Source organism: Alternaria viburni, assembly GCF_023758015.1.
Source record: "Alternaria viburni strain BMP 2772 chromosome Unknown scaffold_16, whole genome shotgun sequence".
NCBI lineage: Eukaryota > Fungi > Ascomycota > Dothideomycetes > Pleosporales > Pleosporaceae > Alternaria > Alternaria viburni.
Window position 1 is genome coordinate 231,794 of NW_026055785.1, and position 27,882 is coordinate 259,675.

At 52.5% G+C, this 27,882-nt stretch overlaps 13 protein-coding genes across 13 annotated transcripts; 3 read left to right on the forward strand and 10 right to left on the reverse strand.

The window, feature by feature from the left end:
• Positions 1–1,319: 1,319 nt before the first annotated feature.
• J4E79_007406 (uncharacterized protein) lies at positions 1,320–2,780 on the reverse strand (the record flags this gene model as incomplete). The annotated part of the gene is made up of 1 exon (XM_049356272.1): positions 1,320–2,780. One exon carries the CDS (start codon positions 2,778–2,780, stop codon positions 1,320–1,322), a length of 1,461 nt encoding a protein of 486 aa, XP_049209159.1.
• Positions 2,781–3,047: 267 nt separating this feature from the next.
• On the forward strand, positions 3,048–3,621 carry VMA7 (H(+)-transporting V1 sector ATPase subunit F; the record flags this gene model as incomplete). The annotated part of the gene is made up of 4 exons (XM_049356273.1): positions 3,048–3,107; positions 3,163–3,198; positions 3,256–3,393; positions 3,481–3,621. 4 exons carry the CDS (start codon positions 3,048–3,050, stop codon positions 3,619–3,621), a joined length of 375 nt encoding a protein of 124 aa, XP_049209160.1.
• A 657-nt stretch (positions 3,622–4,278) lies between these two features.
• On the reverse strand, positions 4,279–4,931 carry J4E79_007408 (uncharacterized protein; the record flags this gene model as incomplete). The annotated part of the gene is made up of 3 exons (XM_049356274.1): positions 4,279–4,365; positions 4,415–4,631; positions 4,732–4,931. 3 exons carry the CDS (start codon positions 4,929–4,931, stop codon positions 4,279–4,281), a joined length of 504 nt encoding a protein of 167 aa, XP_049209161.1.
• Positions 4,932–5,483: 552 nt separating this feature from the next.
• On the reverse strand, positions 5,484–6,612 carry J4E79_007409 (uncharacterized protein; the record flags this gene model as incomplete). The annotated part of the gene is made up of 4 exons (XM_049356275.1): positions 5,484–5,714; positions 5,776–6,099; positions 6,156–6,510; positions 6,560–6,612. The coding sequence occupies 4 exons, from the start codon at positions 6,610–6,612 to the stop codon at positions 5,484–5,486; spliced, it is 963 nt and encodes a 320-aa protein (XP_049209162.1).
• A 388-nt stretch (positions 6,613–7,000) lies between these two features.
• J4E79_007410 (uncharacterized protein) lies at positions 7,001–8,245 on the reverse strand (the record flags this gene model as incomplete). Its single annotated transcript, XM_049356276.1, has 1 exon — positions 7,001–8,245. The coding sequence occupies one exon, from the start codon at positions 8,243–8,245 to the stop codon at positions 7,001–7,003; it is 1,245 nt and encodes a 414-aa protein (XP_049209163.1).
• Positions 8,246–8,680: 435 nt separating this feature from the next.
• On the forward strand, positions 8,681–9,664 carry J4E79_007411 (uncharacterized protein; the record flags this gene model as incomplete). Its single annotated transcript, XM_049356277.1, has 1 exon — positions 8,681–9,664. The coding sequence occupies one exon, from the start codon at positions 8,681–8,683 to the stop codon at positions 9,662–9,664; it is 984 nt and encodes a 327-aa protein (XP_049209164.1).
• A 408-nt stretch (positions 9,665–10,072) lies between these two features.
• Positions 10,073–11,563, reverse strand: J4E79_007412 (uncharacterized protein; the record flags this gene model as incomplete). Its single annotated transcript, XM_049356278.1, has 4 exons — positions 10,073–10,590; positions 10,646–10,987; positions 11,044–11,226; positions 11,272–11,563. The coding sequence occupies 4 exons, from the start codon at positions 11,561–11,563 to the stop codon at positions 10,073–10,075; spliced, it is 1,335 nt and encodes a 444-aa protein (XP_049209165.1).
• A 1,712-nt stretch (positions 11,564–13,275) lies between these two features.
• On the reverse strand, positions 13,276–14,228 carry J4E79_007413 (uncharacterized protein; the record flags this gene model as incomplete). The annotated part of the gene is made up of 2 exons (XM_049356279.1): positions 13,276–13,310; positions 13,523–14,228. The coding sequence occupies 2 exons, from the start codon at positions 14,226–14,228 to the stop codon at positions 13,276–13,278; spliced, it is 741 nt and encodes a 246-aa protein (XP_049209166.1).
• A 292-nt stretch (positions 14,229–14,520) lies between these two features.
• On the reverse strand, positions 14,521–16,471 carry J4E79_007414 (uncharacterized protein; the record flags this gene model as incomplete). Its single annotated transcript, XM_049356280.1, has 4 exons — positions 14,521–15,608; positions 15,661–15,690; positions 15,737–16,223; positions 16,274–16,471. 4 exons carry the CDS (start codon positions 16,469–16,471, stop codon positions 14,521–14,523), a joined length of 1,803 nt encoding a protein of 600 aa, XP_049209167.1.
• A 1,172-nt stretch (positions 16,472–17,643) lies between these two features.
• J4E79_007415 (uncharacterized protein) lies at positions 17,644–20,249 on the reverse strand (the record flags this gene model as incomplete). The annotated part of the gene is made up of 6 exons (XM_049356281.1): positions 17,644–17,844; positions 17,888–18,916; positions 18,965–19,026; positions 19,081–19,904; positions 19,951–20,095; positions 20,147–20,249. The coding sequence occupies 6 exons, from the start codon at positions 20,247–20,249 to the stop codon at positions 17,644–17,646; spliced, it is 2,364 nt and encodes a 787-aa protein (XP_049209168.1).
• A 1,211-nt stretch (positions 20,250–21,460) lies between these two features.
• J4E79_007416 (uncharacterized protein) lies at positions 21,461–22,219 on the reverse strand (the record flags this gene model as incomplete). Its single annotated transcript, XM_049356282.1, has 1 exon — positions 21,461–22,219. The coding sequence occupies one exon, from the start codon at positions 22,217–22,219 to the stop codon at positions 21,461–21,463; it is 759 nt and encodes a 252-aa protein (XP_049209169.1).
• Positions 22,220–23,446: 1,227 nt separating this feature from the next.
• Positions 23,447–24,898, reverse strand: J4E79_007417 (uncharacterized protein; the record flags this gene model as incomplete). The annotated part of the gene is made up of 1 exon (XM_049356283.1): positions 23,447–24,898. One exon carries the CDS (start codon positions 24,896–24,898, stop codon positions 23,447–23,449), a length of 1,452 nt encoding a protein of 483 aa, XP_049209170.1.
• A 285-nt stretch (positions 24,899–25,183) lies between these two features.
• On the forward strand, positions 25,184–27,570 carry J4E79_007418 (uncharacterized protein; the record flags this gene model as incomplete). Its single annotated transcript, XM_049356284.1, has 6 exons — positions 25,184–25,427; positions 25,514–25,834; positions 25,888–26,246; positions 26,422–26,690; positions 26,753–27,398; positions 27,448–27,570. 6 exons carry the CDS (start codon positions 25,184–25,186, stop codon positions 27,568–27,570), a joined length of 1,962 nt encoding a protein of 653 aa, XP_049209171.1.
• Positions 27,571–27,882: the final 312 nt, after the last annotated feature.

The window sequence follows — 27,882 nt, forward strand, 5'->3', positions numbered from 1 at the left end:
CACAAGGCGTGTAGCCTTGCGCTTTTTGGTAAAATCGGAATCATTGTTAATGAAGAAGAAGACTTCGAGAGAGCATACGGGAGTCTTTTATATGCCCCGGTCACAAGACCGGCTTCTAGCTCAACGGTAAAACCGTTGCAAACCCGGGATGCTTGCTGTACATGAAATGTGTTCTGAGAGTTTTGAAGTCAACGGCAACACACTGTACGAAAGCCGTTTTGTCTTGTGCCTGATGACGAGGTCTTAACACATCAGATTGATCTCTGCGTGATTTTTGATGTTTTGCAGTAATTGGAGTTTTGAAAACGTGCCCCATAAGAATGCTACCTGTACTCTTTGGAGAAAGCACACGCCATGGTTCGCTAGTGTTTGTCTTTTGGTCCACAGCAGTGAAAAATGTTATGAGGAGAAAAGAGAACCCCAGCACATAGAGCTGGAGCATTCAATCTTTTGAGCAAAGTAGAAGTTTACTGGACAAGAAGTCCAGTTGGCAGCAGAGAACATTCAGGTACTGGCAGTAGTTTTATCGGCGACGGCCTCCCATGCATATCTTGTCTTTCGTTTTTTGATAATCGTATTGGACACAGCAGTCGAATCAGCCGCACATGCGGAGTGCTTCCTTGGTTTTTGGAAAGGCAGGAAGCGGACATAGCCATGATATCTTCAAATTTTGGACTAGACCCAGGGAGTATGGACAATAGGGGCGTGGCTTTCCATCTGCTGTCGACGTTTATATATCTTGAGCATCATGTCGGAGATGCATGTTGAGGGCCCATATCAATGGTACGAAACATTGAACTGAAGACTGGTATCTTTGGCGGTCTGGTCTTTTGGAAACGCATGTCCACATACTGTTCAAGTTTTGAACAAGGACAGTGAATCGAACGCCGGCACCATGACACTTTTCTCCTGTGTTTTTGGAACTCGGAGGGGAGTCACACATCGGGCACACGACCTTGTCTTTTTAGAAATGGATATGAGAAATTGAGGAATATAGAAGGATCGTAGGTGAGCACTGACTGGAGATTTATATAGATGGACTGGCCAAGCGGAAACGTGACATGCATACATGAGTGACTATTTTCAAAAACACATGACGATAATCCCATGGTAATCGCGAAAGGTTCAAAAGAGGTACACATTGAATTATGTGATAAATGAGATTCTGTAATGGAGGAGCGCCTTGTTGGTCGCTCCTCTCGGGTATTGTAGATAGTAGAATATACATGAACTGAACGAACTCACATCTCACCATCGTACACGCACTTCTTCATCCCGACCTTCGTGTCTCACATGCATGCCCACTGAGTCGTACTCCTTTAGTACCTTCCGCTTTCCCTTCGTCCGACACCAAGGCTTCCATACGGGTTGCTCCTGCCCAAGCTCGCCGACTGACCCAGTGTCTTCTCACCGCTCTCCCTCGCAGCGCCCAAATTGCCGAGACTGATCCTCTTCAGAGGGCTGACGTCCCGCTTGCTTGGACTAGCCCTGCGCTCGAAAGCGCCACCGAGGCTATCCCTGCCGCGGCTCGCACTCCTCTCGCCATCTCTTGAGAAGTTTGCACTTGCGGACTTCCGTAAAGGAGACGCGGCATGAGTGTTGACCCCCAGGTATCCGCCGTCGGTAGGCTTGGTGTTAGTTCGGGGGATGGTGGGTGCTTGACGAAAGGGATTGGGCGTTTGCGAGGGTCGGATCGGAGAGGAAAAGTCGGCGTCTGTAGCTGTGGAGGTGGTTGTGTATTGTGAGGTGCCACGATCTTGGTGGACCGAGGATCGTCGTCTCGAGGAGCGTGTGACAGATGGTGATTCCATGTTGTCAGGGTCGTACTGTGAGGCGTAGCTTACGTTCGGGTTCGTGCGGAAGGTTTTACGGTTTACAATAGTGGTTGGTGTGTATGTGACGACTGAGCTAGCAAGACCGTGGCTACTGCCCTTGACACCAACGCTCGAGTCTCGGGTCCGGTTTGTCGAGATGGTCTGGATTCCGACGTCGCGGCATGGCTTCTGTAGTGAGGGGTGGACGAATTTGCTATCGTACTCGTGAAGCACCTGGCGACTGATGAGGGAGTTGTCCTTGGCCTGCTGCATAAAGGAGCTCCTAAGCCACCAAAGATGAAGCGAGAGCGCGGCTCCGATGAAGATCGTCGTGGTCACCCTGACGCTCGGTCTGGGATCTAGGGGGGCGACTGGGAGGTTGAAGTAGTAGAGCACCACATGCAGCGGGCTGAACAGGCAGAAGAGCTCCAGGCATAGCGGGTTTGGGTCCCAAACGGCGACTTCCCAGACGTCCCTGCCCTCGACAGGATGCGCTCTGCTCGCCGCGTTGTTCTGTACCAAGCCCCTCACAAACTGCATCGGACTCGCTGCGGCAGGCGATGAGTCGACTCGGACGCGCTTCGCACTGGGCGTCTGTGGCGCAACATCCACACTCTGCTCGAAGAGACGGTAGTACCTCCTCTTACCCCAGACCATAAACGCGTTGCCAAAGCTGGATGCACCCAGAACCAGGACCAGCAAGCCCATGATCCACTTTATCCATCCGGGACCCTGCACCTCGTTGAAGACGCCATCGTCGTCCGAAGCCGTGGATGCGCCGCTGTTGGCTTGTGCGAGTACGAAGAGGAGGTTTGCGCCGAAGCCGATGTAAAGCGCATACGCCGATGCGAAGTCCTCCCAGTCAGAGCTGTTGAGTTCCTCGGAGATCCAGATGAGCCAGTCGGAGAGGTCGAAGTAGGCTTTGATGCGTTCCGAGAGCGGTGCGCGGCGCACGAGGGGAGGCATGGCGCGGTGGTATTACGATTATAAGTGCTAAGGGCGAGTCCCGAGTTTTAGAAGAGAGTAGAGAAGAAGGGGGGTAGCAGCAGGGCTCAAGTCATGGTTGTGCGGCGACAATGAAGAAAGCGCGAAGGGTGAAAGAAGCGACAGTACAAACAGTTGGCCTAACGCGGACTAGGCCCTGGTCCCGCCCATGACGACGGCGCGCGGGAGCTCCAGCTTCAGTGCAGCCAAGCTCCGACCTCACGACAGCTGCCTCTCTACACTCTCACTATGGCAGCACCCGCGGCACAGTACAAGGACAGGCAGTTCCTCGCCGTAATAGGCGATGAGGTGTGCATCTCGCGGCTTCCTCATCCGGCGGGTCAAAGGCGCTAACCGGTCGCAGGACACTTGCACGGGCATGCTGCTTGCAGGCGTAGGCGTAAGCTATTACTTACTGCGATGCGCGACGTAGACAGGAGACTGACGGATATCGTAGCATGTTACTCAACCGCCGGACAGCCAAAAGAACTTCCTCGTTGTAGACGCAAAGACCGAGACCGCAACCATCGAAGCTGCATTCGACCGCTTCACCACCGAGCGCAAGGATATCGCGATTCTGCTCATCAACCAGCACGTACGTCTTATACGCCCCGGATGTGGCGTTGGGATCTAGAAGGATGCCTGAGCTTCTGCGGACTGAGACATGTCTAACCACCCATAGATCGCCGAGAAGATACGACACCGAGTCGAGACATACACCGCCGCCTTTCCCTCCCTCCTCGAGATCCCATCGAAAGACCACCCGTACGACCCCGAGAAGGACAGTGTGCTGAAGAGGGTGAGGAGGTTATTCGGGGAGTAGACATCGGATGTAGCAGACTGGCGGAATATGGCAGCCCCGGTATATGTTGCATACACTACTCGTGGATGGGTACCAGGCATATGCCGTCAGCAGTCATCTGTGCATACAAGCTACAACGTCAATAAACATGATATCCACCAAAACGCATGAAAGCCGGAGAAGGAAGCCCTGAAGATTATCCGTGTGCTTCATATCTACATTAATCCGTCATTACATTCTTGATCCACATGCCATATCAAACTTGATCTTGCACTGTCATTGCGAGGTACCGGCAATAGACTAGTCATCTGTTTGCCGATGCAAATAGTCTACTGCAGGTACCTCGTAATGCCAATGTGAGCTTGAACTTGACATGTGAATCATGCTGGGAGACATGGTTGGGAAGCATTGAAACCAAAGCTTACAGTCGAGACATGCTGATATCGCGAGTCAAAACAAAGAGAAATCCGCCAAAAATGGCTTACAGCTCATTCCTCCGCCTTAAACGCTCCTGTACAAGACCAGCCAAAGGCCCACTCATCTGAACCCTAGGTTGTCCCATCTTAATCTTGCTGCCACTGCCTACATTACTTTCCTCCGCGTTTCCCCTGCATCATTGAATATCAGACATCCTCGTTGCTCATCGCGTGTTGTAGAGTCGTTACGAAGTGAGGCAATTTACCGGTGGAAAGCGATCTTGGCGGTGAGGCAAGTAATCTTGTCGCCCTCTGCGGTGAAGACGTCGGCGAGGACGGTGTATGTGCCCTGTCGTGCTGTTAGTAGTCTTCTATTCTCATCGAAGCTCGCGACTTACCGGAGGAATCTCCCTGGGCAGATCAACGTCCTTGGTCAAGCTCATCTCGCCCTTCTCGAGCGGGCACTCGAGGTCTCCCTTCTTTATCGTTTCGCAACCATCCGCGTTCTGGTTGATGAGTGTGATGAGGCCGTACTTGACTTGCAGGTGCATCTTGAAACCCTCACCGACCTCCTCCTTGAAGTCGCCTGTGGCCTTGATGCTGAGCTTCTCGCCACTGTGTACAAGTTAGCTTCCGTCTTTACACTCTTGAGATGCGCGAAGCTTTCACGTGCGCGATTGCGCAGCTATACAACACTTCAACGAGGAACACGTACGGCTTGGGTGGGTTGGGGCTCAAGTCGACCTTCTCAATCTTCAGAAGGTCGTCGGCTGGGTCGCCGCAGAAGTATAGAGGGTTGTCGCCTGGGACCTTGTACTCCTCCTTGATAGTGACCTGGTCGCCACCCATCCATGAGGGCGATGCGGTGACAGAGACGGCGCTCAGCGCGGCGAGGAAGAGGGTGGTGAGCTGCATGGCGGCGGTGAAGACAGCTGCGGTGCAAGAGACGAGCTGTAGTGATGTTGTTGTCGCGCAATAAACACGACGGAAACAACTTCAAGGTGGATTCGAAGTTGGGGAAGGATGGTTGGGGTTGCTGTGGAGAATGGAGAGCTCTGGTAGTGGTCGAGGCTGGCGTCTAGATAGCGGCCGCGGTTGGATCTTGCTGAGGCTGGGGCTGGGGCGAAGCATGGACCCTGCAGCCAACGTCATCGCTGTTGGTCACGCAGCACGCGTGGGTCTTCCGCTAGCACCATCTGGGCTTGACATGTACACATGTACTGCACGTTGTGCCGTCGTGCATTTACCTAGGTAGTTTTGTGGAGATGTAGTAATGGAACACAATAGCAACGAACTTCTGAGCACCTCTCGATTGGCCGATGAGCGACTGAGGATCGTGTTGAGCGAGTTCGGAGAATCCGAAACGCGACATCAGTATACCCACTTGCTAGTTACTCATGATGGAGGTACGCCTGGTGATGGTACGTATCTGATATCGATTCAGATTCATGACAGCATCCCGACATTCTAGGCGGTGCCTGCGCGCTTAGAGTATCTTCGCGCAGCATCCAAAAACAGACGATCCAGCTCGGCCGCAGCACTTTCATTGCTGACCTTCAGTTTCAGAGTTCGCCGTCCATGCGACACTCCGTCATTTATCCATTCGTTTGAGCCATCTTCAGCGTTGATCTTGTTGTAGCCGCGGTCTTCTGCAATGTCGAACATGTCTCCAAGGCCGTTCGCAGCATACATGATAGTCTACATATGGGCGCAAGAAGTCAGCGTATGCCTCGCAAGCAATTCGTAAAGGGACACTTACAAGTGGATCCCAACTAGGTAGCGGCTTCCCGAACCCATAGTAGATGTAAGCCATTCGGACTGGGTCGTCTTCCAGATCGCTCGCCATGAGCGGTCCGCCTATTAATACCTCTCTGCCGACAGTAGTGCCTACAAACGTTATTGGGCCGACCCATGTGTCCAACACATGAGCGGCAAGGGCGGGCTTGGAGCCCCAGAAGTTCCAGCTACGACCTTTCGGATACTTGCCACCCATGACGACGAGCTCTGCGACTTTAGTCCTGGCAAGCTCGCGACCGTCAAGCCGAGAGTACTCATCGGGTTTGGAGTCGAGAAGTCCAGACAACTGTAGCAATTAGCGACCAGCGGTCAATAGACAAGAGCCACATTCTGAAAACGCACATTATCGAGGAAGCCGATGGAAGCAATCGTCACGCTTCCGTCTTCTGATTCAGAGAGCAGCTTTCTGTACAGGACAACTGGATCCCATGCTTTGTCTGCCTTTCCCCATGGTAGAGTGCCTCCGGACCAGTGGTAGGCCACTTTACTCGTGTACTCGCCGCGCTTGTAGTCCCAGGCGTCAAAGAACCTCACGTCGTTCATTGGGCGACGAATACCAATAGGCGTCTTTGGGCGTCCATAATGTGCTACAATAGCAGACGCTGCGAGAGCAGAGTACGAACAGGGGTGATTGACGTTGACACCAAGAAGGTTGACGTTGGGGAGAGTTGCGCCTAGCAGCAATGCGCCCGCATCACTAGTACACTAGTAAGCTTCTTGAGATATGAGAACGGGGGGATGCGTACTCAACATCGCTGTGCAAGTCGGTGTCGATGATGAGGTTCTTGCGCGTTGTCATTGCCTGGAAGTTGACGAGAAGGGAATCAATAGTATCTGAAGGTAAGTTCAAAGGCCCGTGGTGTACTGTGAGTGCCTAGCGTGTCTCTCGTAGGGAAATGGGGAGCTGGGAACGTTTGACCAAGCATGAGGGGTAGCTCGCAGCCTCAGGCCCACCGGTTCTACCAATCATGACCTAGCCCACAACAGGCAGTCAGATGAACATGGGCGTCTACGTATCTGGTTTGCCTGAAGTTTTGAACAAACAAGTCAGCTAAATACGATTCTGACGAGCAAACTGTGTTATAGATATCGCACCAATTACCCATCTTCTCTGGCCCATGGTGATGCTAGAAGGGTGCATGATAGATTCAACTTTATAAGAGATCTATCACTGAGGCTTACATAGTTTACATCGGCGGGGGATTCAGGTCAAGGCCCTCAACGCTGAGCTTGAAGCTGTCCATTCGCGAATAGCTTCCTCCAGAATCGAAATCAAGTCTGCCGCGCTCACAATCGTCAAAATCGACGTCTGCGACTAATAGCTCATCTTCTTGCTCCCATACTGGTCCAGCAAGCACCTCACCCAAGGGTGATACTATCATAGAGCCGCCACGGGAAACATATTCCTCGCCATCCGCTGACTGAGGCTGCGAGAAGGGTTGCTGCTTGGGGCTAAGCGTATCTTCCGCAGTCGATGAGGAGTCAATCGCCGATGAATCGCCCTCAGTCGCCTGTCCCTCTGGTATTGGTATGCAGATCTCATGACCCTCCGGCGTTTTCGTGATGGTGCTTCGTCGTCTGCCAGCGACTCCATTACTCTGTTGCGAGAGGCTCCTGCCGACGCCACTTCTACTGCCATTGCTCTGCGGTTGTGCTTTGCCGGTGATCCATTCTGGGAGGTGTTTCTTCTTGACGCATTGATTTGCGCTAACCACGAAGCATCGGCCTTCGCAGCCTACCGTGCGCATTAGCGACGACCAAGCATCGCGCGCATCTGCTGTCGGCGCAAACCACAGGTTGACGTTCTGGCTGTACAAGCTTTGCCTCAGCAATGGCATGTAGTTCTCCCAGCAAATCGCCGACCCCATACACAGCTTAACGCCCTTGATCTCCGTTGTCACCGCCCTCAGGGTGCTCGCACTTCCCATGCCCCAGATCAGCCTTTCACTGCCCGTCGGCATGACTTTCCTCCTCTTCCCCAACACGCCCATCTTTGGGTCGACGAACACCACCCCACAGTATAGCGTGCCACCAGACTTCTCCACAATCCCCGTAACAACAAAGACCCCCGTCTCCCTTGCTATCCTCTCTAGCTCCTCTCGTGTCCCATCACCCCTATATTCCTTCCCTCTCGGCAACTCGAGCTTCCGGTCTAGCCAATCTTGCCCAGCGCCGCTCGGTGTGTCGCCCATATCGACAGCATCGTGGAAATAGTGCAGGAACTGCTCGCGACCTTCGGGTGCGCGACCGCCAACCGCAGCGCCAAAAGCGCAAGTACGAGGATATCCACCCAGGTATGCTTCGGGAAATAAGAGGACATCGATGCCTTGGGATGCGGCGCGCTTCGTTGTCGCTTCGAGAGCGGCGAGGGTCTCGGCGGTGGTGGAAAGCGTGCGGGATTGCGCGGATGCGATTTTGAGTGTTTGAGGCATTGTTGATGGAATTAGGGGAAAGAAACGAGCGCTTATGAAAAATGGAACGAACAAGACATGAGAGAATGAAGAGAAGGGATGGCTTTTGAGCTTCCGAAGCTGGCCGCGATGACAGCTAACCTTGGAAGCTTCCCGAGCTACCCCGCTCGTAACCCCACCTCGAACGAGCAAAAGAAAGCATCTCCAACATCAAAGCAGCTATCGACGCGTGACGCGTCGCGGTGTTGGGGGAGACGCGGATAGGGCCGAGAAACGATGATGATCTCAGTGGATGCTTGTGGAGCTGCTAGATGGACGAAGCTTCCACAACTCCACACCACGACGTCACACTCTGATGAACACTAGCAGGCGCAGAATTTCTTCTTCCGCTGTAGACTCTGCACCGTAACAGGCATACTTTCTCAATTAAACTCGATAACTCATAAACTTTCCAGAATGTCGCAACCCGTAGACGTACCAACCCATCTAAACTCCCTCATCACCTCTTCGCACCCTCAACTGCGCGATGCCGTCCTCCCAAAACTTCTCAGCTCAATCCACACAATAGCCGGCCACCTGCGCACCTCCCCATCGGTAACACAAGTCGGAACCGCCAATGCCTTTGGCGACGACCAACTGAACGTTGACGTGCTGGCCGAAGAAGCGATCCGCAAAACCATTGATTCATGCCCAGCAATCGTAACAGCCTCCAGCGAAGAAGACCCCGTTGAAAAATCATCGAAATCTACCAGCAGCGAAGATTCGGGCAAAGAAGTCTACACACTCGCCTTCGACCCGCTAGATGGCTCCTCCATCATCGCACCAAACTGGAGTGTAGGCACGATAATCGGAGTCTGGGAAGGAGCATCAGCACTACATCAATCGCCGGACACAAAGCAAATCGCCTCAATTCTGGGTGTACTAGGCCCACGCACAACCGCCATTGTCGCTCTCCGTCTACCAGGTACCAAGGGCTCATGTTTCGAAGTCGGATATGCAGATGATGGCGCCATGCAAGTCATCCGCCCAGACGTGCAGTTGACGCAAGCCTCTGAAGTAAAGACCCGATATTTCGCCCCGGCGAACATGCGCGCAGCGGCCGAGGACCAGAGGTATCTGAACCTGATCAACCGTTTCATTATGCAGAAGTACACGCTGCGATACAGCGGCGGCCTTGTGCCGGATGTTGTACATGCGCTGGTCAAGGGTCATGGTGTGTATATCTCTCCGGTAACGGAGCAGAGCAAAGCCAAGCTTAGGCGACTCTATGAACTCGCACCTATCGCGCTGATCCTGGAGTGCGCTGGAGGTGCGGCGTTGGATTCGGCGACGGGTAAGAGGGTGCTTGAGACAGCGATTGAGGATACGGACGAGAGGGGTGGGTTGATCTGTGGAAACAAGGAGGAGGTTGAGGCTGCTGCGAAGTCTTTACTCCAGTAGGCGGAATGGTCGAGAGATTGATATATCACGATTGATGTGTCAAGAGATGCATCTAGATGAATGAATAAAGAGGGTCTAATATTAGGAGGCTCTAATGTAATTCGATCCGTACTCTTCGTGCTTCTACCAGTATCCAATATGTAGCCAGTAACAACAAGGGAAGATAAGGGGGTATATGTCATGACTAACTCATGACGAAAGTATGCAAAGAGGCGTCATTGGCCATCGTGCCCTGAATATGTGCGCTTCTCAAATTAGAATCGGCTGTAATGTCGTAGCGTGCTCAAGGAATGTCTTGAGCCGTTGTAATAAGAACAAAGGGAAAGGTATATGGGTCTAGAAAACCAAAAGGTCGACGGAACGATGATACGGGTGATGCAGACAGAAAAACGAATGGCAAGAATTGGCTCAGTAAGCGCGACCGGCTTCGATATCGCGCTCGCGACTCCGACCACGAGTTGCTGATATGCCTCTGCTGCCTGGTCGTAGTGCGGCGCAAACCGTTTTGCAGCCATCCCGCCAACCCGGCTGTGATGACATTGGTAGCGCAGTAAGCTCCTTCGTGCTGTGGACGCTCGCATGCTCGTAATCATCGCGCTCTTCAACCTTGACATCCAACTTGTTGGTTATGTGAATGCCTTCCAACGGAACATCACCGCGAATCGATCCAGCAGTGCACTGCGATCGCTGTGTCGAGTGCTGGGATGCTTTCCCGGTGAAGCCTTGCGATAGTGTATTTGAAGACGGACCAGACGCTTGACCGGGGATTCCAGTTTGAGAGTAGCCGGCGCGCGAGGTGTACATGCTGAAGTAGCGGCCGAGAAAGACTTTGAGCGAGGGCGCCGAGGCGCACATCACGGCTAGCTGGGCTTCGAGTGTCGTCCAGATCCAGCCAGAATATGCTGCCCAGGTGATATCGTAGGTGACTAGACCAGAGAGTCAGTTTTGCCAGATGATGGATTCCAGAAGATAGATGCTTACAGAAGTATAGCTTTGCGGCATAGAAAGTTCGCATTATACCGCAGATGCATGTTATCAGACCCACGCCAAAAATGGCACACAGGCCGATCTTCTGGCGTTTGCTGATCTGGAGGTTCCAAATCAAAAGGACTGGTAGCAGGCAAATGATAAAGTCCTGGAACAATGAGATCACCGCGCATGCGACAATGAGGGCCCCCTCGTTGCGACACGTCAGTTCATTCTGCAGTCTCCAGGATATGTCGAAGAGGCGGAAGAATCCTATAACCGGTGTACATGTGAAGACAATGGCAATAGTGAAGGCAATTCCGTAGATGATGCAGAAGGCGATGGTGCCGTAGACCCCTGTGGAGCAACGTTAGCTTCTGTGTGGACCAGGCTGGCTTTGGCGAGATACTTACAGTAGATAAACTGATTCGTCAGACGATCACCGATTCGGCGGTAGAAGCAAAGGATCGAGACTTTGATCAGCGTCGAGGTTAACATGTAGTTAAGTTCGATTGCAAAAGCGATCTCTCTTGTCGTTACTAGCGTTTCTTTGGTCTGGTCCCAGACGTGCCATTGGAAGCCATAGATACGAATACCTGCGTGTGTTAGCAAAGACCACTTCGAAAGGAAGCGATACATACCAAGTACGCTTGCTATGGTCAGACCGAATAGCGGCAGCATTGCCATGCTGACAAGTATGTCATCCAGCCCAAAGTTCTTCGATATGACCAGCCTTGCCCACATCCGCGCACAGTATACCAGGAAGGTGATGCCCAAGACGACCATGAGCAGTATTGGTGGTCCCCAACCTCGCTCCTCCGGGTCGACATAATTCGGTCTTGGCCAGCTGAGGAGGACTTCTGGTGGGGGATGTAAACCGCCTGCACGAGCAACGAGGCTGCCGCCATAGGATCCCAAAGTGTTTCCGTCCATATTAGGAATTACCGGCGTAGTAGCAGCAGGCCTAGCTGTCGGGGTGAATGAGACACGAACTGACCATCGCAAACAGAAACGGCACCCGGGATATGAGTTAGATCTATACACAAGAGTCGGGGGTCCAAGACCAATGACTCCGCTAGCAGTTAGCGGGGTCCATATCTTCCCGCACCTCAAACACTGTGGAGTGATCTACGCCACAGTACGGGTCCCCTAGTCTTGCATGGCGTATATGGACTATTTCGCCGACTGCGTCCATTATTAGGCTCTTTCCGTGAGAGCTTCCAAGAAAGTTGCGGTGAACATCGGGGGTACAAGGCGGAGTCATGTGCCGTCAGCTTCGCGACATTAACAAGTCGCTGTAGTTTTGCGCATAGCCCTGGTAAGCGTGGCGTTGTGTAGAAACCCGGGGGCGCGTAACAGTGAACGTAGCTGGAGGCTATACTGACCCTGCAAACGCCGTGCATCGTGGAACGCTGATCTTTGATCACCATGAGGCAGGGAGGTTTGATCGCACACGTGGCATGTGTAACAGGACGTTTGTTGGCGTTGCTTCTGCAGGTGTTTGAAGATCGCGCGACCCGCTGTAGCGGTAAATGATCCACGCGAGCGTATGAAGCTTGAGTTTGCCCAGGTGCGAAGCGACACTTGGGGTAGGATTGCCGATACCACTTACTAGTAGTCGAGCTAGAATCATCAATTCCACCCGTGTGCCTGCAGATCTGCGACATCCCCACAGGAAAACGGCTGGTGGTGGGTTGTGATCAATGACCCTGGGTCATGAATTATCGTCGAAAACGAGAAGAATTCAAATGTGTTGAGACGTCGATGTCCAAGAATCCATGTACAATCGTGCGCATACCTGCCTTACATCATCATGGTGATGCATGTCAAGGAAAGCTACTTCTGAACCCAACCTCGAGGCAAGATCCATGGCGATCATAGAGCGGTGCGCAATCATGGAAAGCTTCAACGACAAGACGCCATAGTGTGCGACTGCATTAGGTGAGCTTGTCACAACTACCGAGGATTTGCAACCGCAGTTCCAGATTAGCATTGAGGTGTCGAACATGTGCAGTCGCCCTACGAACGATTCCCGTCGCGAGTAAGAGGCGGACCTAGGCCAAGGCTAACGGACGTCTCAATAACGACTTGAGTACCGCTAAACGCGTAAAAGGCCCTACCAAGACCAACGGATGCTTGTCGTTTTACAAATGCTAACCGGGAATTTTGGCATTCTGCGAATAGGGTTGCGCTCGCTGCGGGACTTACCATGTCAAAACTCAATTTCGCGATCGACAGCCACGCGACTGAGGCGTTCGTGACGAGACGTTGTACGCGCAAAGTCGGCGATAGAAGTTTGTAAAGTGTCAATAAACGCTGCAAGGCTCGGGAATATGGATAAACGTGCGTGCTGATGATGAATGAACGTGGTAGGTGCTGGAGATTGAGTCTGAGGAATCTATCGAAGAATGCCCAGGTGCTGACATCATCAGCAGCGCACAGACCCCAGCAAGAAAGCTACCTAGGTACACTCTCCAGTCAAACACGTCCTCCCCGCATCCCTTTGACCCCTGTTTGGTTCACATCTCAGGCAGAGTTTTTAACATTCCAGGCAAACTTCGGCTTCCGCTATCGGGATGCCTCTGTCGAATTCCTCTATCGAGATCGGGCTTTGAGCGACGGTTTTCGTTATCAGCCGGCAACGTCTACTCCGAGATGACCTCTTGTCCGAGCTCAGGGACTATTCGAAATACAATTGAAGATCTCTTAACGCTACATCTCTGGGTACTAGAAGATCTGCCGTGCTCACTCACCACGTGGAAAGCCTAGCAAATGCTTCCATCGCTGTTAGTACAGCCTCGGCTGCTTCTGACTGCGGAACGAGATCGACACATGCATCAGCGGATTGTCCCGAATGCGCCACCTCCACAGCATCGCCTGTCATCCCCTTACCGCCTTCCATATCCTCGTTATTGTAATCGCCTGGATCTTCGCGCGCAGCTTTTGCCAGAACTGGTTCGCTTCCAGTCGGATCACGATAATCCCACGTCCCAGGCTTCTTTCGATGTATTGCATGCAGCTTGGCAGGCTGTCTACGGCCACCACCCGCACCAGGACGCTTCCGTGGCTTCGCAGTCATGCCGTCTGCAGGCTCATCCTCCACGCCTCCAAACCCGTCCTGTCGCATGAATTGATCGAAGAACTGCATGCGAGGTTCATCAATCTTGAGCACTGCCTTACACGCGCGATAGCCCTTCTTCAGCATTGCGGCGACGTACTTGTTGGCGAAGTGTTGTATCCTGTCCTCCTCGGCTAGCCCCGTGCTGTCCATTGCGGCGTCATCACTGGAGCCGAGAGTGAGACTGTCGAGAGCTACTTCCGCACGCACTACATCGATCAGGCAAGCCGGGCAGACGAACGGCTGGCCTTGCATCGGTCGCGCACAGGTCACACCACAGCTTGCGGTATACTCTGTTTGGATCCTGTGGCCACACTGTAGGTCATGGAACGTCGACGATGGGTTGCATGGACTGTACATGTCGTGGAAGTGCTGATCACTCTCTTGGATCTGCAGCTCACGCTGTTGCCTTTCGGTTTCAGCTACGTTGTTGTGGAAGGCATCGATGATAGCGCGAGCTTGTGCAGGAGCAGCGTGCATGTTTACCCGAGAATCACCCCGGGCAGTTGAAATGATGCAGTCGGTAGCCAGGCGTGTAATTTTGATGTCGCATTCGAGCTGGTGATGAAATTGTCTACGTCAAGAGATGGTTGGTGTTGTGCTTGGGTAGCGGAGGTCGTCGACTCGGAGGGAGAGTCATGTGTTGATAGGGGAACTCCGCGCGTGACAAGATGCGCAATGCCGAGGACGGCTGACTAATACAGGCGCGGAGCCTTGTGTCAATAGCACCGACTCACGGTAAGACACCTGTACATAAATTTGATGAGAAGTCTTATTTGTGTATCTTCATTCGACTCACAGTAATGTCGAATGGTGGGTAGTGCAGCTCGACTCCTTCCTCATTCTCAATCAGGACAACCTTGCTCACAGGCCATCCATTGCTGTCATGATAGCCGTCGAAGTCGAACCAATCGCACGATGCCAACCCTGGAAAGATCATCCTCCAAACCTGCGCTCCAGGTCCAAATTCATCTGTCTCGCCTACGCCCTCCGCCGGCTCCAAGACAACCCCTTCCGGTGTAGAGAAGTAGCGTGGCTGGGCATCCGCGGTCCAGGACAGGCGATCTATTGCTTCGAGCGCGGATGAACCGTTCACGATGAGCGAGCGGATATACAAGATCTGGTCCTTGATCTCCAAGTTGGCGTAAGTGGAGGAGTTTGACAGCGTGGTGGCGACTTCATCAGCAATGAGTCCAGTGTCTTCACCAGCGCTGTAGAACCCTGCAAATCGCTCCTTCGTTCTTGTGCTCAATGCTTCTGCGAAAGCAGGCGCAAGGATAGCATGTACTGTGTCTCTGACAGTACTCGTCGAGATACCTGCGTAGTCGGCCAGGCCAGATCCTTGCACGAGCACGATTATGCCATAACCGAGATTTGGTATGGCGTCGATCCAGCTATGCCAGCCTCCTCCATCGCCGGACTTGCCAAAGATGCTATATGTCTTCATACTGTCTTCCTCCAGACTAGCAGTTTCACTCGTCGGTAAGTTCAAGATCTCGATCTCCCAGCCTGGGCCGCTCTGCTGTTTGCCGTCTGCAAGTATGACACTTGGCTTCATGACCTGACGACGTTGGAAGGGCGTAATGAGCGTAGGCTCAGGCGTGAGCCATAGGCCATGCATATACCGGGCGAGATCGTTTGCAGAGCTCCACATGCCGGCAGCTGGGTCGTAGCCTTCGCCTACGATCAAATCGACCCAACTTTCACCGCCCGGTACAGTTATGTCTGGGTCAAAATCCTGCGGCACAGAGCCAAAGAAGCTATGGGTCATGTTCAATCGCTGAAGAAGTTCCTGCGATGTCAGTTCAGACCAGCTGAGAGACGAGGAAGTGATGTTGTTGTAGTATGTCGCTACAGCAGCTAGCGGTCGATTAGTCTATGTTCTCGTTAGGCGCATGCTATATTCACTCACCACCTAGAATACCCAAGCCTGCATTCGAATCTATTCGTGTCAGTACGCGTCTCGTTGGCAGGAGGAAGTCTCTTACAAGCTGCCCTCTGGCCTGGCGCAAACATGAGATTCTTCATCGCTATCCCATCAATTACGTCTTGGGCAGTTTCACCCGCCCATGCGGCTCCAATAGTCGGCGAATCTGCTTTTCCGGTACTAAGAATCATGTTGAAGCCAGTACTGTAGCTTTCTCTTGGTATACCCGCTGTGTGGCTCGCAAGCATACGCAGCGTGATCTCACTGCCGCCGTCGTTCCAGTCTCTCTCCGGTAGACCGAAAGAGGGAAGCAACTGGCGCACGGGCGTGTCGATAGTCAGGAGGGATGACGATGATGAAGAGTTTTGTCTAAGCTGATTTTCGATGACCAGAGCAGAGGCCATCGCGACATTCTTCGAACAAGACATCAGGCGGAAGATCGAGTCGCTCGTCACCAAATTTGCTTCGGTGGGTCCCACATCAGTCTCGTTGAACTTCAATGTTCCGTTGTTGAACACATATGCTGGCTTTGGGCTTGACGCATGAACCTTGTGATTGTTAGTGCTAAGCCTCGTGATGGAATTGGACTTTTACGTACAACAGCGAAGCTGAGTCCATCTCGAGTTGTGTTGATGTATAAAGCCGAGAGGTTGCGCTGGACTTGTTCAAATGCTGCAATAACTGCCGGGTGTTGTAGTGTCAGCGGATCAGACAGTGTCTTGTCGGCGAAGTCGGGCACGCATGCACATGCTGCGAAGGAAACCAGGCATGGTGCCAATGCGAAGGTGACCCTCATAGTGAGGCTGTTGTTTTCGAGACTAAATCACAGAAGCGAACGTAGGATATGCGCGAGAATCTCGGGCTTTGGGGATATTTGTACATTGCGATACAGAAGTATGTTGTGCACAGGTAGATACCGCTGTAACGGTCCAAGAGTTGCGTATGCGCCGAGTCGGCATCAGGGATGCGACAAGCCAATGATGTGTTTGTGCTCCTGCATCCAGACACACCTGCCTATCGGGGCCGATGTGTATGCATATGGCTGCAGATAGTCCACAATGCTTCTGGTCATGCTTTACCATCTGGGCGACTCCTAGGTACCGTCATCAACAAAGATAGAGCAATTGTCGAAAGCCTGTGACCCTGATCAGTTGAAGCTTGTTGCGATGCTTACTACCGAAATGAGGGCGAAAAGGACCGAGAGGGAGCATCCATGGATGTTCGAAGAACGAAGTTTAGATCAAGAGTGGGGTGACCCCATGTTGGTACTTGCGCCCCACATCAACGCCTATCTCTGAATCTAATAGCCTTGCGTTTGCACCTTTCATCTCTTCGAACGGGTTTTGCCTCGATACCGATGACGTTTAACTACTAGTATAACGCCTGCTGCGCTTTTCATTTTCTCGATTTGCGGGAAGAGCACGAAGTGTTCAAGAATGTAGTGGCGCCGCAACCGGGTGTAGCATATACCAGATATGGTCGCAAGCTGGAAGTACCCTCCAACTGCATGCAAGACGACATGTATATGTATGGAGGGTAATAAAACGTATATTGTTTGTAAAAGCAGAGCCGAGAAGGTAAAAATAACCTATTTGGCTTTGCCGCAGCTGGTAAAATAAACCCAACCGTTGTATCATTATCGTAAAAAGAACGTATCTCTGGTCAACGCATCGCGCTCTAAGCGCCTCTGTCGCTCGCTCTCCTCTAAACGTTCGAGCCGAGATCTATCGATGTCGAGAACTTCCAGGTTACTTGATGTCCTATCGCCAGAGCCTCTCGCGGCGGTGGGTCGATGGTGCTGCTGCCATGGATTTTGGGACATCAATACCGGCATCGACGGTCTTGAGGCGAGAAACCGTTCGGGCAACATAGCCTGGTCTTGCTGTCTTTTCTTGACTCGAGCGCCCTGCTCCAGTGAGTCAAGTCTCAGTTGCAGAGACTCTAACTTCTGCCGTGTAGCTTCCGGTTCTAGAGCTTGCGGAGACGGCACAGGATCGGGAAGTTTCCTATGAGTGCGACGCCTGAATCGTTCGGGTATTCCATTGGCTGTGCGGATTTGATGGTGTGGTGGGACAGGATGGACTTTATCTGTAGACTCCTCGCCCCGAAAGTACGCTTGTGAAAGTTGGCTGTCCAGAGTTCGGGCGCGAATCGGAAGTGTAGGATGAGCTGCGCCGTGGCGTCTAGCCCATTGCGCTGCTCTTGTATCTACTGTCCTGCTAGAATCAGGCTGGGGTGGTGGAAGTGGAATTCTCTGGTTCTTATCGAGGTTTATGGTGCAAGCCGAAGTGCCGACAGAAAGTTCGCCAATGCGTGGTGGCAGTGTTAGATCGTCGTTGCGTTCCCGCTTGGTGCTCTTACTCTTCAGATCGGCTTCCGAAGTAGGCTTCTCTTCAGGCTTTGAAGAGCTCCGAATAGAGGATGTGAGGTTTTGACGCAGCCGATCCAGCGTCTGTACCAGGATTGCGCAATTCTGGCACGGAGGTGTACTGTCGAATTGCGGAGTCGATTGTGATGAGAACGCCGGACTGGAAGCGTTGCTCATGTAAACATGCTGGAAGTTCGGATCCATCTCGCCACAGACAGAATTCAGTTGCTTCGCGTTGACCGAGGGGACGGGCGCAATCGGTACTGGGCTACGCTTATGCTGCCACTGCTGGATCTTTTCTTCCGTGGTCATTGAGCGTGAGAACTTGGAGAAGAGCGAGGGGCCTGCAAAAGGCGCGAAGTCTGAGTTGCGTTGCTGAACGAAGTCTGCGGGAAGGGTTGCCGCTCTGGCGAGTGGCTTCTGTAAGTGTTGTGATGGTGTATGCGTAGAAATACCGGGCGCGCGTCGCAGAGTTGGCTCAACGGGACCGCTCGGTCTTCGTAGTGGAGTGAAGTCGGAACTCGGCATGTCCACAGCACTTTTCTTTCCGTGCCGGATGACTTCAAGCATTGCGTCGCCTTTTGGGGCTGTAGTCAAGTTCTCGTATCCAGATGAGGTGATGAGAATGTCGTCTTCTATGCGAACACCGCCCACGGGCATGTAGCGCTTCAGTACCTCAGTATTGATGTACTTGGAGTGAACGGGTGATGGGAGATAGAAATGCTGTAGAGCGTATGCGGAAAAGTAGATGCCAGGCTCGACAGTGACAACCATGCCTTCTTCAAGATGGCTGCTCTGGGGATCGCTGGGCGCGAGGCAAGTCTCAGAGTCATATACTGGGACATGGAAATCCTGTGGGTAAAGAGATGGTGCCTGTCAGATTGTTAGCGACTGATCAATGTTGGGATTGATTGAACTTACCTGCTGGTACACTGGCTTCCCTCTTCTTACACTCATGAGTTGTGCCTGACCCACGTCATGCACTTCAAGGCCTATGTGATGTCCAAGACCATGGGGAAAGAATGCTCTACTTGTACCTGCCTTGTAGATTTCTTCTTTCGTTCCGTGGTGAAGAATTCCGAGTTGCAGTAACCCATCGATTGCGATCTGATGCGCCATGATGTGCAAATCGAGATATCTTACGCCGGGCTCTAGCCTTTTGATACATGTTTCCTGCATACGCTGGACCAGCTTGTAGATGTTCTCGGCTTCTTTGCTTGGCCAAGAAGTAGATAGCGGGAAAGTGCGGGTAATGTCACTTGCATAGAGCTCATACTCGCATCCTGCATCTAAACACATGAGTTGACGACCCGCGAGGTCTTCATCGTTCGCGGCATAGTGAAGAGTTCCGGCGTTCGGTCCGGAAGCAGCGATGGGATCGTAGGCCTGTTGCTTCGCTTGCTGCGATATGCACACATCCATGAACAATCCCTCGACCTGTGCCTCGTTCTTGAAGTTCGTGATGTTAGCAAGGATTTCTCGGTGCGCTTGCGAGCTGATGTCGTTCGCTTTCCGAATAAGCTTGATCTCGTGATCATCCTTGATCATGCGACAAACGTTCATGGCTGACCGAAGGGCTATCGAATCAATACCGGGCTTCAGATTGTCGCAGCCGGGGAATTGCGACGACTGGTGCAGGACGTAGATGCCAGCCTGCCGATTACCGATCGCCCATCCCTGCACGGCGTACTCAAGCTCATCTGCGTAGAAAACTTGATCGACATCGTACTTCACGAGTGCCTCTGCTAGAGTGGAGCCACGACCGTACCAGATAACGCGCTCAGGCTTGATGCGGGGAATGAACAGGGACAATTCGTCGCGTCGCGTGTCGTACGTCAGATGGCAGTCAGGTTCATTGCATCTTCATACCATCAGCACGGTCCTCATTTACTCCCAGATCAACGCACCCGCTCAAGTAATAGAAATATCGGCGTTGTCGGAAGGGTGCTGGCATGTCGCTATCTTCGTTGTTCCTCGCTGGTTGACCCGGTAGGTAGATCAGGCCTTCTTCAACACCCAACTTCTCTTGCACCCTCCGCGCATGTTGTTTTGCTGCGCGACGTTAGCTGATTGCGCGACCCACGCTCATATTCCCAGACTTACCGGGATACTTCTCAAACGGAGTCTCAGCCTCGAGGTGCAGCCAGTACTCATTGTCTTCCCATCTCAGGCGCTCAGAGAGACCTTTCGCATCGAGAACTTCCATCGTGTTACCTCGTAATGCCTCAGGGAAGAACTGCGATTGCGAAAGGCTTGAGCTCCGATTGAGATGTGACCGGCGTTTTAGTGTTGTCGAGGATCTCACCGGTAAAGCCACCGCATAGTGCACGTGCCAGCTCGACCGCTCCGGTCAGTAAACCGGGAGCTACGATCGTGAATGTTGTCAACACATTCGGCCCCTTACATCTATAAATTGACTGGTGCCGTCGACGATAGTCTCTTTGAGTAGACTGGCATCACGACTGCAGTGCGCCTCCAAACGTGTAGGCCCGACGAAGATGCCCATGTTGCCTTACGACCCCGCGCCTGCGCCTGCTTCCGCTGCCCATCGACTGTGCGACACGAGGCGAGGTCGTGTCAAGCGTCTACCCCAACTCATGTGGACATCTGCAGCATGCTCACTGCATTTGATAGGTGACACGATGAGACGTACACCGATTTCGGGTCAATGCAAGAAAGAGAAAGGAAATCGCAAGGTGTCTAATAACAGAAGGATGCTGATTGGTTGGAAATATCTTGACCGGTGAACCGGTCAACACATAGCTAAGAGGCACGTACCCAATATGTCAGACTGAGTAATGTCGCACTGACACCCGACCGGCTCTGGGATCTCGTTTGTTTTAGCTAGTATTTACATCGGATCTGTGCTCTCAGAAAAGATCGCCATTTTGGGGAGGGCGGGGAAGCTGACATCGCTCCATTGCCACCCAAGCAAAGGGCTTTGTGATATTCCTGGAGGATCTCACGTCTTCGTAGAAGCCTACGGGAAGTCCTATGGGCCTCGTAGAAAACAACATGCTGTCGTACTGCCCTTGACGTTGTCTTTCCTCTCATCATTTTGTTCATACATGTCATCAGGTCATTTGCCATTCACTCTTTTCATAACCTTCAAAGTCTTCACATGAGTTTACTTGGTCAAACTCCCCTGTGCAACGGTAGGTTTTCATTCGTACTAGTTAGACTACAAAGCAATGGGTATCGCGAAAGACTATCACCAGAACACCCTTCTTTCATAGCCTCCTAGGAGGATCTTAAAGCCGTGTAAGCCAAGTAACACCATCCTTTAGTCTCTCGAGGAGGTTGTCGATGTCAACCCCAAACCCAAACCTATCACCACAGTCCACCCTGTAGGCATTCAGCACTGGGTCGCTTCACTAAGCTCCTGTCAATAGCCGCTGAATACCCCGACAGCCGTGTTCAGCGGCGCTGAGCTCGATTCTCGGCAGCCTTGTTGGAGAAGAGAGTAGGGCGAATGGCGGCGAAACGCGCGCCTTGAGAACGGTGCCAGTAGGGACATGAAGTCTTGCGACAAGGCTTGTGCCTCTTCTCACGATGACACTGATCGCCGTATATCGGACGCTTGACCTCGGGCTCGCTGGGCTCGCTGATCTTGGGCGCCTTGACGAAGCCACTGAAGGGGTTGCTATCCTGAGCCATGTTGATGTGGTAGTGGGTAGAGTTCGACTCGATCTTGAGGAAGTTGTTGTTACCGACGCTGTTGGTGTTGGCACTGCCGGTAGAGCGAATCACTCCCATGTAGAGATCCCGGTAGTGGTCGCGCTCTTCGCGGAGCTTGGTGTTCTCGACAAGGCCAACCTCGATCGCGCCCTTGTATTGATCGCGCTGACGGGTGACGCCATCGAGGCGGAGGGCGAGCTGGGTGTCGGAGGTGTTGGAGAAGATTGGAGCGACATCGCCGTCATCGTCGTCATCGCTGTCATTGTTGTCACTGTCACTGTCGTCGTTGTCATCATCGTCGTTGCCGTTGTTGTTGTAGTCGTTGTCGTCGTTGTAGTTGTTGTAGTTGTAGTTGTTGTCGTCATCATCGGTGACCTCTCCCATCTTCTGCTTCTTCCGCAGGCGCTTTTCGAGGACGATGATATGTTCTTGTAGACCGACGATGATCTGGGCCTCGGTCTTCTTGGGCGGCTCGTTCTTGATCCTCACAGGCGCCATCTTTGAGGTGATCACTTGGAAACGACTGGATGTGGGAATCGAATTGGTTGCCTTGCTGAGGGCGGTGCCTGTCTTTATGGTAGGAGTGATTGCCAAGCATCGTGAAAGCTAGGCAAAGGGCTGTTTTCGGGTGGCAGGCAGGTCTCGACTGTTTTGCCTCCAAGAACTGCGTAATCGGGAGGTCAACTACGGAGTGAAGGACGAGTTGCCCAAGAGTGCTTGCGTACTATTGGTCCATTCTGATAATCAAACAGTCTCCACGAGCGCGTGACTTGGGTCTAACCTATCTAGGTACAAAGTGAGAGTGAGAACCGGCTGCCTACCTAGGTAGCCGCAACCGCAAGTCCCACAAAGGTGACTGACGCCTAGCGCCGTAGGATCTTGGCGCAGCCCTCTGGGTATATAAACTGCTGCTCCCCGCCCACTTTGACTTCTTCTTTTCTCTTCAGTTGCTTCGCAGATTACTACTGCCATGAGAAGGTCTCATGTTCAACTCGCATGTCAGCTAAGCTGGTGCAACCGCCAAGTGGCTGTCAGCTAAGCTGGGTTACTGGAGGTCATACTGTCGCGCCCGATTTACGTACGGGGTCCCACGCGGCAGGGTACGACGACACTCACTAGATGGGTTGGTTGTCAGCAACTTCAAGATCCGCCTTGAGCGCCTTGTCGTCCCAGCCAGACCGGTCTCCGGTCTGGTATACTGATGATGTCCGCTAAGCGGGTCAACAGGGAAAGATGAGAGGCCACCACAAAGATGAAAGGTGGAATCGCATTCAGTCTGGTCACAGACAGTCTATCTGACACAGTGCTTGTCGCTTGCAGATACTGACCTCCGAGGGCTTTGGGATTTGGAGAGAGGACGAGGTGATTCTCGTTCTTCCAGGCATTCAACACGCACTGTTCGCAGTGCTGTTTGTGTACCGTGCGCATCAGTGATGCGTGTCTGTCAACGGTATCTTGTCATCTTTTTCATTGAGCTCTGGGCCTTGCGCCTAGACTTGAGGAAGGAGAGTTGTTTGATCAAATGAGCGACATATGTAGTATCCATGGATGTGAAACTAGTTGTACACCACGAAGTCTGGACAAAGAAGTCATTGCGACAGTGTTGAGGACGCGTCATTCAAAATGTACATGAAAGGCGACTTCATGCAACCATTGCTTAATAAAGGAAAGGCTAGAATTAGGGAGTATAGATCGTAACATCATGAGAGCACCTAGAGACTTGTCTCACTCATCGCTATCATCCTCATCATCATCTTCGTCATCGTCCATCTCTTCGTCTTCGTCTTCGCTATCGTCTTCGCTTGCGTCAAGACCCACGGGTACCGTCGCCGGCCAATCCACGTTCACCTCTTCCTGTAATTCCTCCCAAAACTTGTCCATGTCTGCTCCAGCGTACTCCTTCACCTTCTTCACTGGGACTGGGGTGTTCGAATTGTTGTTTGCATCATCGCTCTTGAAAGTCACATACATGTGATCTTGCTGCAACATGCCGACTTTAAGATGAGTAAGAGCAAGCCGCGGCGTTTTGGACAGCTTGCGGAAGAAGTCGCGCCAGAAGTTGGGCTTGTGTCCGTGAGGTGGAGCGACTACAGCGGGGATGTTCATCCTCCATAGGCTCAGATCTTCCAGAGTCGGCGCGAACTTGGAGATAAAGTCGAACAGAATATCAGCCCGAGCGCTTAGCTGACCAAGCTCGAGGTTCTTTAAGAGCGGTAGAGCAACTGGGGCTGGGTCAAGAAAGGTCGCTGTATTTGAGCTGGTAGTGGGTTTCGGAGTAGCCAACCACTGCAGAAAGTCCTCGTTATTGGCCACCAGATGTTTCTCAAAGTTCAGGCGAAGATGAACGAGGTTGGGAGTGAAATGGAGGAAGCGCCGAAGCGAGCGTCCCGCGTTTGGATCCACTGACGTTCCGTTGCTGTGGGTGTGCAGGTAACGAGGCTTGAGGTCCACGTTCAAGAGTAACGTGCTTGTGTTCTGCAGTATGGGCTCCACTGTAGGTCGGATGTAGTCTGGAAGAAAGAATGCCGTGTCGGGCAGGCCGCGCTGACGAAGCAGCACCTCAAACTCAGTAGGTCGTCGGTTGGCCTTGCCCAAAGCGTACAGCACGCTGGAGAAGACGCGAGACGTGAAACGAGTGCCGACATCCTGTCCGAAGGAATCGCGATCGGCGAACCGTAGCTCAATACCGGTCTCACGATGGACGGTGGTTGCGCCCCAGGAGCTCCAGCTCTTGCCGTCACGAACTCGATTGCCTGCGTTGAAGTCGCGGATCCCGACGGTGGTGAGGTTCTCGAGACGCTCGAAAGCTTCCGTAAGCATCTCGCGGTCGATCCCAGTACCCAAAAGCGCTTTCTGGTCCTCGTAGCCCTGAATGTAGCGTGTAGCGGCATCGTCGTCCCTGAAGCGTAGTGGTATCTCGCTGTAGACGTTGGTGGCAATGATGATGTGTACCAGCTTCTTGGAAAGACTGGCATGCTTGGATATGTCGGTGAGCGCTTGCAGGCTCTTGTGCGTGAGCATGAACTGCTTCTTGAAGAAGAACTCTTTGGAAAACCATTCATATAGCGACTTCTCGGTTTGTTTGCATACAAGACGCAGTGAACCAAGATCTTCAGTAGGAAGGTATTCTGATACCGCGACCAGCAATTCCAGCGGTATGGTGAGTAGTGATGCCATCTTGACAGGAAGCGACGTTGATGAGTGAAGTTTGCTGTCGTGATGATGCGGGTGCTTGTGGCACGACTTATCATGTGTGCACGCGTGCCGTTCGCGAAGGCAGAAATGGGGGCTAGTCCGCTTTGGGCGCTGATGCCTAAGGGCGTTCCTTCCGAACACAGGCCATCGTCTCATCGGCCACCTGGTTCCGTCTCAACCAAATGTTCAAATAGCCATTCTGCGCCCCCAATCCAGCTGCATCGCGTCTTCCAAGGTTCATCAAAGTCAATCGCATCAATCGCAGCAATGGTCCTTACTGGATTGTCCATCGCGGCATCTGGCCGCTTCGCGAGTGGAGTAACTCAGTCGACGCTACAGACGCGTATAACGTCACTCGGCGCCGAGTTCCTGTCGAGCGTCACACCGGACACAACCCATCTCATCGCAACACAGAAAGACTTCGAGAGCAATTCCACGAAAGTCAAGACTGCTGTTGCTCAGAACGTGTCGATCGTTAGCCTCGAATGGCTCGACGAGTGCGAGGCGACAGGTAAGTCCACCACAATCCGACGCACTCAGAACCGCAACATGCTTCTCAAATCTTAACGAAGAACTTCAAATTGACGGTTGGAGTAGATTCATATGTTCCTGAGTCGCAATATGTGTTGTCTTCTGCGGCGGCGCCAGCTCCTGCCTCTGCTCCTGCCCCTGTCCAAAACGGGTCAAAGAAGCGCGCGGCGTCATCTGCATCACCACCAACTGCACAACAGGAGACCAAGAAGCCCAAGATCAAAGAGAATGCCAAAGTTGGAGATGGACAAAATGCCAAGTCCAAGCAGATTGCCATCTCCGTAGACGAGCATTGCCCTCTGTCTAGCTGGCGCGTTTACATCGACAACAACGACGGCACGATCTACGACGCGTCACTCAACCAAACGAATTCGTCTGCAAACAACAGTGAGTAACGGCAGTCAATCCCAGATTTTGGACGTGTATGCTGACTACCTTAGACAAGTTCTACAAAGTCCAGCTTCTCACCGATGGCTCCAGCTACCGAACGTGGACACGCTGGGGGCGAGTCGGCGACCGTGGCCAGATGAAGATGCTTGGCGATGGAGGCCTCAGTAATGCCATGCAGGAGTTTGAGAAGAAGTTCAAGGACAAGTCTGGCCTCAAGTGGGCGAACCGCGGTGACGAGCCGAAGGCTGGCAAATACGCCTACGTAGAGCGCTCCTACAACCCTGACTCGGACGACGATGACGACGGCGATGCCGATGCTGGTGCTGATGCCAACGAGACCAATGGCGTAGCGCCCGACAGCACCTTGTCTCCCCCGGTCCAGGATCTTATGAAGCTCATCTTCAACCAGGTAAGAATCCAGTGCTTTTGGAGTACCCGGGTGGCTACAACCCGCGTCGCATTTTGAAAAAAAAAACGAAAGATCATGGAGCCTGGAGACTACATAGCCTCAGGACGTGTCTATCCGTTACTTTTTAGCGATGCGTATGCGGCAACACGGATTTCAGGCTAACATTTTCAACTAGGATTACTTCAATCAAACCATGACTGCCCTGAACTACGACGCAAACAAGCTCCCACTGGGTAAGCTTAGTAAAGGTACCATCGCTCGTGGTTTCCAGACTTTGAAGGACCTGTCCGTGCTTATCGACGAGAACGACAACGATTCAAGGGCAGAGGTTGAACGTCTGTCGAACCAGTACTTCTCTCTCATCCCACACGCCTTCGGTCGCAATCGCCCGCCGGTCATTCGAGACATCACACTCCTTAAGAAGGAGATTGAGCTACTTGAGAGGTAAGTCTTCTTGACTGTACGAATGCATGTGAGGCATATACTGACTTCGTACTCCACTATAGTCTGTCGGACATGAAGGAGACTGCTGCCATGCTCAAGGACCAATTGAAGGACAAGAGCGATGTGAACAAGCTCGACAAACAATTCCAGGGACTTGGCATGAACGAGATGACCCCTCTTCAACACAAGAGTCGCGAATTCGTGGAGATCGACGAGTATCTCAACAACTCGAAGGGCAAGACACATCATGTCAGCTACAAAGTTCAAGAGATTTTCCGCATCGAGCGTCAAGGAGAATTCGACCGTTTCGACAAGAGCAAGTATGCGAAGATCGCAAGCAACCGCCGCTTGCTTTGGCACGGATCCCGAGTTACCAACTATGGTGGTATTTTGGGACAAGGTCTCAGGATTGCTCCACCGGAAGCCCCTGTCAGCGGATACATGTTTGGCAAAGGTATCTATCTCGCCGATATGTCTTCAAAATCGGCCAACTACTGCGCTTCGTACAATTCTGGAGGCACTGCCCTGCTTCTTCTCTGTGAAGCTGAGCTCGGCAACCCAATGCACGAGCTTACCGACGCGTCGTACACTGCTGGGGAGGACGCCGCCAAGAAGGGCCTACACAGCACATTCGGTATGGGACAGACTGGCCCGAGAAAGTGGAAGGACGCGGGTTGCGTGAACCCAGCCCTAAAGGGCTGCATGATGGTAAGCAAGCTCGCATTCCCATATTCAGTTTCACAGCTAACCATACTAGCCCGATGTATCGACACCGCCTGGAGCTACCAACGTACCCAACGCGTACTTGCAGTACAACGAGTACATCGCCTACGACGTTGCTCAGGTCAAGCTTCGTTACTTGCTCCGTGTTCAGATGTAGATTCCCAGCGCTATCATCTCTCGAATCGGCGTTGAGGCGTTCCAAGCGGGGTTCACAAGGAAAATTTCAAGGCAGGCGTCTACATGGTCTTAGGGATTAGGTTGTTGTCAAGATCAAATTCTATGTATGCAGCAAAGCCCGCGTCATGGGCTTTGCGCAGGCGTTCACTGTTCTCGCATTCTTGTCTTTCCTTATGCACAGCGTCATTTCGTGATGAGCCCAGTCTGTCAAAAGCATGGTATATTCGTCGTTAATCAGATACAAGCATCGCGAAAGGTCCCTATACACATCCGTAATATGGTCAAACTCCAG